This window comes from Sceloporus occidentalis, unplaced genomic scaffold (assembly GCF_023333645.1).
Source record: "Sceloporus occidentalis isolate IW3139 unplaced genomic scaffold, rSceOcc1.0.p SCAF_4, whole genome shotgun sequence".
Taxonomy (NCBI): domain Eukaryota; kingdom Metazoa; phylum Chordata; class Lepidosauria; order Squamata; family Phrynosomatidae; genus Sceloporus; species Sceloporus occidentalis.
In genome coordinates this window covers 186,599,754-186,612,065 of record NW_028316984.1, presented here as the reverse complement: position 1 = coordinate 186,612,065, position 12,312 = coordinate 186,599,754, and the positions used below count along the sequence as shown (strand labels likewise).

The 12,312-nt window shown below is 43.0% G+C and overlaps 1 protein-coding gene across 3 annotated transcripts in view; it reads right to left on the bottom strand.

Annotated features, from left to right (window-relative positions):
- The window catches only part of TNFAIP2 (TNF alpha induced protein 2), a 38,895-nt gene extending 27,224 nt beyond the window's left edge, over positions 1 to 11,671 (bottom strand). The window contains exon 1 of one of the 3 annotated variants that reach the window (XM_089522597.1): positions 11,552 to 11,671. Coding sequence is in view for 1 of the 3 variants with exons in the window: in XM_089522595.1 (XP_089378721.1) it covers positions 1,328 to 1,346 (19 nt within the window). In the remaining 2 variants the exon portion in view is untranslated. Of the gene's footprint in view, positions 1 to 1,327; positions 1,347 to 7,792; positions 7,816 to 11,551 lie in introns of those variants that run through there. The other 2 variants (XM_089522598.1, XM_089522595.1) reach the window with 2 other exon arrangements.
- Between the last annotated feature and the right edge of the window lie 641 nt (positions 11,672 to 12,312).

Sequence of the window (12,312 nt, the reverse complement as noted above, 5' to 3'; positions counted from 1 at the left end):
TCTACAATTCCATAGCCTTGTTAGTTAAAGCGGAATCATAGTGCTATAACTGAGTAGTGTGAAACGGTGCCAAGATCAATCCCAAATTGTCCCCTTTCCAGGGTGACTGGCGGGCATAAGATTTGGAGAACTTGATGTCGTGGCACATGAGAAGGATTAGGAAACAAAGTACTTGCGCCACATATAGACTCTGTGTATATGCTTCCTTCTTTTATGTGAACAATCCTGTTAGCTGGTATTCAAAAGATTTGACTGATTTGTTTGACTCCTCAGCTCACAGTTCTTCAGGAGGATTTGGCTGTGTGGAAACTGAAGGGTTAATTCACTTTTGTCCTTGACCAAAGACTTTTGAATCGTTCAGCTCTCCTGTTTATGCTGCTTAAGGTAATATATACAATAAGCCAGCTAGCTTAACCCTTCATTGTTCAGCTACACTTCACAGTTTATTCATAGATCTGTGAGATTAGATGTCTATCGACCAAAGCTGCAGGGATGGGTGATTTTAGCAGGTCCAGACTGCACACATGTACATGCACAGCATTCCAACTTGTTGCTAAAATGGAATGGCAAACGAAACCAAAATTTTATGAGAGGGGAACACAAAGTGTGTCCTGTAGGTTGGATTTATCCCTGCCACAGGCTTTTTTTGTAACTACCTGGGACACTCCTAAACTGCCTCCATCACCTTCCCTCAAACCCTCAATTTTAATCTGGTATTAAAACAAGGTGTAGGACCTTCCTTGGGGGGGGGGGGGCAGCGTGGTGTAGTGGTTTGAGTGCTGGGACTATGACTCTGGAGATCAGGGTGGTTCAATTCCCTGCTGCAGCATTTGAAACAACAACAACACAGGAACATCATGGGCAAGTCACATGCTCTCAGCCTCAGAGGATGGCAATGGAAAACCGCATCTGAAGAAATCTGCAAAGAAATCCCCATGAAAGCCATAGGGTTGCCGTAAATCAGAAACAACTTGAAGGCAAACAACAACAGGACCTTCCTAAGCCTTGGCCCTAGCTCACCAAAAGTGGGTATATCTGGCCACATCCACTTCTGATCCTCTCCTTTTTAGGGCTGATGCAACTGTCCTTCTGGCAGCAACAGTCCCAATTAATCCTCTGTCAACCCACTTTTTCAGCTACTTTTAAAATATCCTACTTTCTCATTTTTCCTCCCACTTCCCCCCTTAAGTCCTCAGCTTACTTCAAGTGCTGCAAAGTGACTTTCAAAGTGCACTGTAAACTCAGCAGGAAGGAGAGGACAAGAGGGCTAGAATCATGTCCTTCTCAGTAGGCTCAGGCAAAAGCAAACTGCTGCAGCCTCTCTTACCTTGTAGGTTCATCTTCATGAACAACTCTTGCCATTTTAAACCCATTCAGCTGTTGCTTGGTCACATATGTTCCAGTTTTCATCTGTGAAATGTTAGAGGTAGATCATGGGGGCAGGAAACTGGTCCTCAGGTCTCCAGAATTTGGCTGCCCAGTCTCAAAACAACTAGGAAACACTTGTTTTAAAGGGGTTTCCCCTGTGCCACCAAAATTCAGCAGTCTGGTTTGGGAGAAGAGTGTGGGAGACTGCATTTTGTTCAGTCTGTACAAAGTACTGATAGGAGTTGACTTTATTGGTGTCAGCTGAACTTTGGTCACAGGTTTAATGGCAGTTCTTGTTTTGAATGCTCTCAGCGAGGTGGAAAAACTGAAATAAATGATTCAGAGACATGTGGGTGACAACCACCTTGCCATCTGAACTGTCACTAGACATGTATTGGGATAATAATTTATTTATGGGTGTGAGTGGGGAAAAAGAACCTCAGTATCTTTATTTTAATGGTAACAAGGAAACAGGAAATCTTGATAGCCATGGGCCCCAAGGGAAGAATATATCTCTTAATGCCATACTAATTACACTTCCAAAACAATGGTTTTGTATCCCCCCTCAGTTCAAAATGTTACTAAAGAATTATGGGGAAGGGATGAAACATGTCTTTTTTTAAACTGCATTCCAGAATCCCCATTACACAAACTTTTTAGGAAGTGTTATCTGATGAGTATCTAATTTTGGTGTTTATTTTACAGGAATACACACACATCCTTGGAAAACAGGAGGAGGTGATTTAAATCATGACAATTTACTTTAAACCATGGCCAGCAGTAAAAAGCTGATTCAAACCACGGCAAGAAGTAGGAAAAGCTGATTTAAAATGTATCTCAATAGCATGTTGCATATTTCTTTATTTATTAGGCATACGAAATATGTAAATTTTCAATATAAACTAGAGGTAGGAATTGTGTTGTTGGACTGCAGTTCCCAGCATTCCTCACTCTTAGCTAGGGCTACTGAGACATGCAGTCCACCAACATCTGGATGGCATCATGATTCCTTTGCCTAATATAGCTGGTAACCTGAGAGTAAGTACTACTGAACCCAGTGAGACTCTCTGCAGAGTTGTTCACCATCCCAGGAATAACATGATCTAAGGACCTTATCACACTAGACAAATCCCGGGCAGAAACGGGGTTTAAAAGTAGGAAAAAACTGCAAATGTGGGAGGTTTTTTCAGATGATTTTTCTTCCAAACAGCAATAATGCACGGAAAGTCAACAAAACAACACCTTTTTACTTTTGGGAACTTCCCAAAAGTAACAAGGTGTTGTTTTTGTCAACTTTCCATTCACTTTATTTTTGTGTTATTGCTCTTTGGCGCAAATACTCAAACTGAACAGAAAGTCAACAAAAACAACACCAAAAGTAACAAGGTGTTGTTTTTGTGAACTTTCAATTCACTTTATTTTTGCATTATTATTCTTTGGTGCAAATGCGTCTGAAAAACATCCTGCATTTGCAGTTTCTTTTCTACTTTTAAAATCCTGTTTCTGCGCTGGATTCATCAAGTGTGATAAGCCTGTAAGAAGGTATATTTTTTTCATTTCTTCTTTCTGTTTTGTTTCTCTTTTTCTCCTTCTTTTTTCCTATAACTATTTTGCCTTAATCCCACAGTGCCTCCTAAACCAAATTGTTTTCCTTATGCAACCCATCTGTATTTTATTTAGAGACAAATGAGAGCACAGAACTTTCCCACAGCAAAGACTTGTATTAACTTCCAGGCAGGAATGGAAGAGCCATGCCAGACACTTGTTGAACAAACATCAAAATGTATTGTGGCACTGTTTGTTGTTGTTGTTGGCCTTCAAGTCACTTCTAAATTATGGCGACCCTATCATTGGGTTTTCCTGACAAGATTTGTTCAGAGGTTTACCACTGGCCTCCCCTGAGGCTGAGAGAGTGTGACTTGTCCAAGATCACTCAGTGGTTTTCATGCCTGAGCAGGGAATTGAACCCTGGCCTCTAGACCTAACAATTTTTGTTGGGCACACACTTTGATGGACTGCAACCACTCCATGAAATATGTGAAGTCTTGCTTCAGTTGTCAGATTATCTATACACTTGGGTACAGGATTTGATGAATGCATGCTGGATGAAAAACAGCCAGCTGAGGGGGAATTGAAAATGCAAAAAGGATCTGGGGTATTGCTATTGTTGTGTGCCTTCAAGTCATTTCCATCTTATGGCGACCCTAAGGCGGTGATATCATCTTGGCAAGATTTGTTCAGAGGAGGGTTGCCATTGCCCATTGTGATTTGTCCAAGGTCTCCCAGTGAGTTTCATGGCTGAGCTGGGAATCGAACCCTGTTCTCCAGAGCTGTAGTCGAATGCTCCAACTGTTATGCAGTGCTACTCCCCCCCTTGTAATGGAGTAAAAAACCTTATCATTTGCTCTGGATCTTCCTCTGTTGCAACACTAGTCAGCTGTTTAAAACAGTTTCTCTGTGCAGCCCAGCAACACTGCTGCTGTGGTGGTGAGTTGCTTGCTCTGGATTGTTGTTGTTGTTGATGATGACTATTTATATCCTGCCTTCCTCCTAGTGCTCAGCCATGTAATTGATGCTGGATGCTTCATTTTGACTTCCGAGTGAGTGGCTTGCCATGGCTCTGCCCACACTTGACAACACAGTGGGATACATGTGCAAATAGCCACCCAACAGTGCAACAGAGGGCCCCAGATAACAGGAGAGATTGCAGCAGCTCTGGGGCCAAGATACTCTGGCTGCTCCCGGAGTTTGAATCCTGGTTCAGCCATGGAAAGAGACCTTGGGCAAGTCACATTATCTCAGCCTTAGAGGAAGCCAATGGCAATCTTCATCTGAATAAATTTGGCCAAGAAAATCCTGTAATGGGATTGCCTCCAGATTGTCTTGAAGACACACAAGAAGAACAACAGTAGTAATGACAACAAACCTGAATAATGTGAGGACGAAGCTAACTGCAGGTCTAAGACAACTGAAGAGCATAAAAATAGGAGGATACAACACAAACCTGGAAATTATCACCTTCAACCCTCTTGTACAGTGCAGATATTTTGCAGTTATCTGTATAGCACTGTGAGAGATGGCTGTCAAAAGAGATAGTCTGGCTCCCAATGCAGTTGTCTCCATTGTTTTTTTTTTAATTTTTATTTATAAATTAGGGCAAATGTTGTGTAGTGTGTACACTAATGGTGTAACAGTGTGTTCACACATGTAGTGTGAACCATGCTCCCCTGTCAAACAGATCCATCGATTGCAAACCAATTTATTTGTAAGTGGGAATGAGGCCCTGGTCTCCCAAAGTCCTTGCCCAACACTCAAACCACTACATCACCCAGGTTCTGTCTCCTTGGCAAATATGCATGGGGTTGTTGCCCTAATGATACAGAGGACAGTATTTCTATGTGGCAGAGACTGGGAGGAGATGAGTGCCTTAGGCCCCAGACCAAAGATCATAATATAGCCATATTTACATTTCTTCTACAGAGGGATTTTTAAAAAATTCCTCCTCTGGTTCTTTACTAAAACCTTTAACTTGAGAAAGGGCCACTGCATACCCTTCAACATTTCACAGATGAAAACCAGGACACATATGGACAAAAAGCATCAGAGTGTGGTCAAGGTGACAGAAGTTATTAATGAGGAAGAACGCACACACTGGGAGCAGCTGCACCAGTTTACTTTTGCCTGAGCCTACTGGGAAGGACGAGACTCCTTTTCTCTTCCCTCTGCTGAGTTAATTGAGGGCAAACCACTTTTGCACTTTGAACCTAGTTTGCAGCAACAGAAATCAGCTGAGGACAAAGGTGGTAAGTGAGGGGAGGAGAGAGAAATTGGGATGTTTTAAAAGTAGCTGAAAAACTGGGATGACAGAGGATTAATCCTGGCTGTCCCTGCCAGTTCAGGACAGTTGGAAGATAAGCAATTGAATCACTTTTAAGAAGTTGTAAGTGTAAGTGTAACATACTTCAGACTGAGTTTTAACCAGTCTATTTTTGAAAAAAAAAAGAAAAGAAAACTATGCAACTAAACAAATGTATAAACAAATTATACTTTTAAAATACCATATTCAAACTTCAATTTTAAAGCTGTAAGGGCTTTTAAAGTCTGCCTTTATCCACACTGTTTTAAAGTCTGAAAGAAAAACACTATTTTCCCCACCACGTGCCATGCAAATAAAAAGGGGGAAAAGAATCTTAATTAAAATTTTAAAACATACAAAACCAAAGTAAAACACATTCCAAAGACACAATCCAGTTAAAATTAACCGTAGTGTCCCACTGATTGTCATTAAACTGGATTATGCTGTTTCAATATTTCTAGTCAAACCAGATCAATGGGATTGTTTGAAATATCAGTGACTAAAGACAGCACATAATGCAGAGCTGTTGTGAAATCTTCCACATAGCTCTTTCCATTTTCATTATGATGTAACTGGGGTCACAAACCAGTCAGATTTATATCCCTGAGGAAAACCCTCCCTTACATCAAGAAATACATTTGAAAACATTATTTTAAGCTTTTTGCAAGCATTTAAAATGTTCACAGTTCTTCTAAAAAGCCACGTTACCAGAATAATTTAATCTATGTGGGTGCTTTGCATGTTGATTAATTTGCTTGAGCATTGTGTAGTTTTGCGTTTCTTGCATCCTTTATTCTGGGGGTTACTTTGGGAGCAGAAGCAGGAAAATCACTCTGTGGCTCTCCAGATGTTGTGCTGTCTAGCAGTGATGGCAGATGCAGTCCTACAAACACCTGGATGGCAACCATTTGATTAAACTGTGTCTGAATTTCAGCTGTGTTTTGCTTTTGTGAGACAAGCAAAGTATTCTGGCCCTTATTTTTATTAGGTGAATGGACCACACACAAAACAACAACAACAACAACCCAAAAACCAAACCCTTAAAAATATCTCTTTTAAATGCCTTGAAACAAATTTGATACTCTCCGCAGCATCTCACATGTGTGATGTCATGCAGTGATATGGGACCTGTTAACTGGAAAAAAGAAAGCTGTCTATATAGCTTCACCCCTCTAATGTGGTTTCCGCTCCTCTGCAAATGCACATCATTGACACCACCAGCTTGGAGTATAGCAACAAGACTTTGCTGCCGGGAACTGCATGTAAGTGTTCAAGATAATAATTTTTACAGCCTGGGGAATAACAGAAATCCAACTGCTGAGTCACCTCCATCCCCCAGCAAACCTCGTGTCCACTTCCAAACCCTGAGTTGTTGCTTGATTCTAGATATAAATGCTACAATCTGAGCCCCTACAAGCTATGAATTTTATTTTCCACACCATTTGTTCAAAGTTCTCAATAAGGGTTTTCATGATGCAGAGGCAGTTGTGTCATTAGTAATCATTCCTACTGTGCATTTGTTGAGTTGTTATGTGCCTTCAGAGTTGAACCCCTTTTTTGGTGATAGGGGCTGGGGATAGGGCAATGAGATAGGCTCATAAGCACTTGTTAGTATTGCAAGGAAAAGATCTCATGGTTTAATGTAAAATCACATTCAAAGTGTATGAGAGGCTGCAAGGGGAATAGTTCCACTCATTAAAACAGCAATATGCCCTTGATGATACTGAGCAATTATGCTCTGAGCAAAATTCAAAACTGGAATCTGTTGATTTAGCCCTGCAACAGTATCCACAGGATATCAAAACATGTATCCTACAAGATTACAGTAATTAGGACCCATGTAGTGCTCTGTGGGTGCAGTATTTATTTTACTTTGGTTTTCTTTTATTTTGGGGTATTGGTTTGTTTGTTTTTTATTTTTATTTTGGAGTACAGCAACTAGACTGTTGGCTGATTCAAGACACAGGAGCCTAAGTGGTGTTCTGCTTTTTCTGAATTATCATCACAGGCAGAACTTGTCACAGAGTGAATGATTTAGGATTTTATCGCACAGTTTAAAAACCCGAATTACTGCTGCTTAATTCTATTCAAATTCAGGATACATCCAGATTTTATCACACACATTTTTGCCGCTGCCAGGTAGGTGCCTCCTGGGTAACATCCAGCTAGAATCCAACTTCAGCTGGCTGATTTGCAAAGCTGGGAAGCTCTGGATCCAAACCTGGATGTATCCTGAATTTGAATTGAATGGCAGCAGTAATTTGTTTTTTTTAAACTGTGCGATAAAGTCCTTACTATCCAAACAGATCCTCTGGATACTCTAAGTATAATGTGGAATACTTATATAATGTGGAAGCCAGCTGCTGCGGTAAAGGATTTATTTACAGAGGAAGGCAGGAGACAAACATTACCGTATATACTCAACTATAAGTTGACCTCATGTATAAGTCGAGGGCAGGTTTTGTGACCACAATTATGGATTTTGGTCCCAAAACGTGCCCTCAAGAGTAAACCGTAGGGCCATCTAACACAGGCTGTTGCAAAGGAAAACAATGCCAAAGAACTTACTAAATTCTAGCAGGCAAAACTGTTTGTGCTCGTACTAAAGGCTGGATGGATGAAAACATAGAGTGGGTTCAGTGATTCCAGGGCAGATGACACTCTTGCCTTTCACCTAGAGATTGTTCCTTTTTAAATGAGAGTGAAAGTAAAATACCTACATTGACCCATGGATAAGTCAACTCAGGTTTTTTGGGATAATCTTTTGACTTAATTATACATGAGCATACAGTGGACCCTTGTTATACGCTGTGGTTTGGTTCCAAGATCCCCCATGTATAACAAAATCCATGTATGCTCGGGTCCCATTAAATATAATGACATAGCAAAGTGGTGTCCCTTATAAAAAATGGAAAATCAAGGTTTGATATTTGAAATTTATACATTTTTGAACATTTTCAATAATAAATAAATAAATAAATAAATGAATAAATAAATAAATAACGATCCTTCCGTTTGGGGATCGATGTGGGTAACAATAGAATTTATGCAATACACAATACAAAAACAATAAAACCCACAAAACCCTGACCCATCCCTCTCTCCCAAACTATAAAATTGACATAATAAAACATGATTAAAATATATATCAATACTACAAGGTTATTCTACAATCCACGAATGACGAGGAGATATAGTAAGAAGGACAGGTGCAATTGGTTCTGGGCAGTTATCACTCAGGGAAGGCCTGCTGGAAGAGAAAGGTTTTTGTCACTTTTTAAAAAACCTCCAATGAGGATAATTAGCAAATCTCTTCTGGCAGGTCATTCCAAGCTTTAGGAGCCGTAGCAGTAAAAGATCTCTGGGAGGTCACCACCAGTTTGGTCTTTCTTGGTTGTAAACATTTTTCCCGGAAGAACAGAGTGTATGGGAAGGATTATATGGGAGGAGGCATTCCTTCAAGTAAACTGGAGCCAAGCCATTTCAAACCATGTATGCTTGAATCTGTGTATAAAAAATCCGTGTATAAGAAGGGCCGACTGTATAAGTATATACAGTACAGCTAGGGTTGCCATATCCCGCCGGGGGGCGAGACAATCCTGGTTTGGGCAGTGCCATCCTGGTCCCGGTCCGGTTTGGCGCCCAAACCAGGACGGCCCCGCCCACCGCGGCCACCTCAGCCCCCGCGGTGGCTCCAAGGCCTTGCTGAGGCCTGGGAAGGGTCTCCGCGGTTGGAGCTCCAGCCGCGGAGACGCTCCCTCCCGGGCCCCCGCCTCCTTCCCGGCCTGGGAACCCGCTGAGGCTTCCTCCCAGACCGGGAGGAGGAGGAGGCCGCTTCCCACCGCGGCGATTGCCGCGATGAGGGGCGGCCCCCGCCTCCTTCCCGGCCTGGGAGCCAGGCCCAGGCTTCCACCTAAGCCGGGGAGGAAGTGGAGACTGCTCTCATCGTGGCGATCGCCGCGATGGGAGCCGGCCTCTGCCTCCTTCCCGGCCTGGGAGCCAGGCCCAGGCTTCCTCCTAAGCCGGGGAGGAAGCGGAGACTGCTCTCATCGCGGTGATCGCCACGATGAGGAGCAGCCCCCGCCTCCTTCCTGGCCTGGGAGCAGGCCTAGGCTTCCTCCCAAGCCGGGAGGAGGATGAGGCTGCTTGGCACCGCGGCGATCGCCGCGATTCCAAGCGGCCCCCGTTCCTCCTCCCGGCTTGGGAGCCGGCCTAGGCGTCCTCCGAAGCCGGGAGGAGGAGGACAGGGTTTGAAAATGTAGGACTTTTTTTTTTTAATTTCCTAGCCAGGAAATTTTTTTAAAAAGTCCTACATTTTCAAACCTGGTCCTACATTTGTCCCGGTTTGGAGGTCCTCCATTATGGCAACCCTAAGTACAGCACTTACATTGCTCATGGAACAAACTGAAACCAAAAACACTCTCTCACACACTCAATCTCTCTCACCACAGAGAAGAACTTGTTATATTTTTTACATTCTCATGTGGCCTTGGCTAGGCTGCTATATAAACACAGTCTTGCAGTTCAGGTGCTCCCAATACACATTCAGTGTTTGGCTTCAAAACTACTTTGTCCAAGGTCATGATCGCCCCATGTCCAGGCCTACACACAGAGACACACTCTGCAGTTCTGCAGGCATAATATATTTCAGCACCTAAGTGTGACAGAACTTTCCTATTATCTAGTATCATTGGAAACACAATACATTCTGGCTCTGTTAATTCTCATATTACCCCAGAGCAAGCATGTCATGCATGCACACACCTAACCCATTCGCACTGCTCAAACTGGTACCTTCCCACAATTGGGCTTCTCATGTTTTCACCACTGATAAGGGTGGTCACTAAAGTGTTTGATCAGAGAAGATTGTGTCTGAAGCAGGTCTGCCCTGCAACTTTCTTCTCTGCCTCTTTCCCTAAATTGGAGCTCTACAGAGAGTGCTGGGCTACAACTGGTAGCTGGACTAGAAATATGCTTTGATTTTTAAAAATGCTATCGATATTTTGTGGTTGTTGGATGCCTTCAAGTCGTTTCTGATGTATGGCAACCCTATCTTGGGCTTTTCTTGGCAAGATTGGTTCAGAGGAGGTTTGCCATTGCCTTCCCCATGGGGCTGACTTGCCCAAGGTCACCCAGTAGGTTTCATGGCTGAGCTAGGAATCGAGCCTAGTCTCCAGAGTCATAGTCCAACACTCAAAGCCCACTACACCATGCTGGCTCTCTGTTGATATATTACTGATGTATAATCTATTGTATGTCCTTACCTATAAACTGCCATGCCTCCATCCTATAGAATCCCAGGATTTGCAGTTTAGTGAGACACCAGCATTTTTTTTTGGTAGAAAAGGCCAAAGACCTAATCAAACTACAAATCCCTGGATTCCATCAGATGGTGATGCAGTGATTAAATGCCTGTACTGCAGCCACTCACTCAAAACCACAAGGTTGCAAGTTCAAGACCAGCAAAAGGGCTGAAGCTTGACTCAGACTTGTATCCTTCCGAGGTGGCTGAAATGAGTACCCAGATTGTTGGGGCAAATTAGCTTACAGTTGTAAACCGCTTAGACCTGCTTAGGTGGTATGAAGCGGTATATAAATCAAGCTTGTTTGTTTGTGTTAAACTGCATGATTTCTCCAGTGTAGATGCATCATACAAGACCTAGCATAGTATTGAGGTTTGAACATTGGACTATGACTCTGGAGACCATGGTTTGAATCCTGGCTCGGCCATGGAAACCCACTGGGTGACCTTGGGCAAAAAGTCACACTCTCTCTGCCTCAGAGGATGGCCATGGCAAAAACCCCTCTGAACCAAAAAACAAGGAAAAGAAACACTATAGGGTTGCCTTAGGATTGCCATAAGTCAGAGAAGACTTGAAGGCACACAACAACAGCAACAATTTTACAAGGTCTTTACCCTTCTCTGTCAAAGAGTGCTGGTGCCTCACAAAACTATAAATCCCAGAATCCTGAAAGTTGGAGCCATGGGCAGTTTAAATGATGTATTATATCTACAGTGTAGAAACACCCAGGACTGGATTCTTCTTAGGGTCACCATAAGTCAGAAAGGATTTGCAGGCACACAACAGCCATTTTGCAAGATCTTTTACCTTTCTCATGCCATGACAATCAAAAATGGGGTAAGACTGCATTATTTCCACAGCATAGAAAAACCCAGGGTAGGTAAGTCAGAAAGGACTTGAAGGCACACAACAACCACCACAACAAGCAACATCTGCATTCTGGAGCACTGGGGTCTTTTGGCGAGACAGGGAAGGGTTGTTTGGGGACCAGAAAGGGTTAAGAGGGAACCCCAAAAGGACTTACAGAATCTGGCTGGCTTTGGCTCAGGTCTGGGTGGCACTCAGGCTTGCCTTTGCGCTTTTACGCACAGTCTTGCTCTCTGGTCTCAGTTTGAAGAAGTGTGCGTTTGAAATTCTGCTCAGCTGGTGCTCTTGGATATATAGCAGGCAGGAGGAGGAGAAAAAGAAGGGAGGGAAGGAGGGAGGAAAAGGAGGAGGAGGAGAAAGTGGAGGAGGGTGCCCAGGCCTGCCCCCCTCTGCATTTCTCCTGCCTACTTTTGGAAACTCCACCAGATTTTGACAAGAGAGCAAAGAGGATCTGCAGAGAAGTTTTCTCACCTTGGAATTTCCAAGCCGAGGCTGCAAAGAAGGGCATCAGCAACTCCATGGGAATGGGGCCCAGGCTCTATTCCCAACCTCTGGCCTTCCAGGTGTTTTGGATTTAGGCTCCCAGAATCCCAGATTATCAGCCATGAGGATTCTGGGAGTTGCAGTTCACTCCAAAACCCCTGGTGGGCCAGAGTTTTGAGGACCACTGTGAAGTCTGGATGATGAGCCAGCCCCAGGCATTCAGGGAAGCTGATCAACTCTCCTCTTAACATCACAATTTTATGATGTGATCATCAATGATTTGTGTTAATTTGCACTATTTTATACTATTATGTAATTTTAGTATATTTTTCTTTAAAAAATTATATCTCCTCATGGAGGGTTAGATCGTACACATAGGCAGGCTTTTTTTGGTTTTTTAAAAATTGTTTTGCATTGTAAAGCGCTATGTAAAGC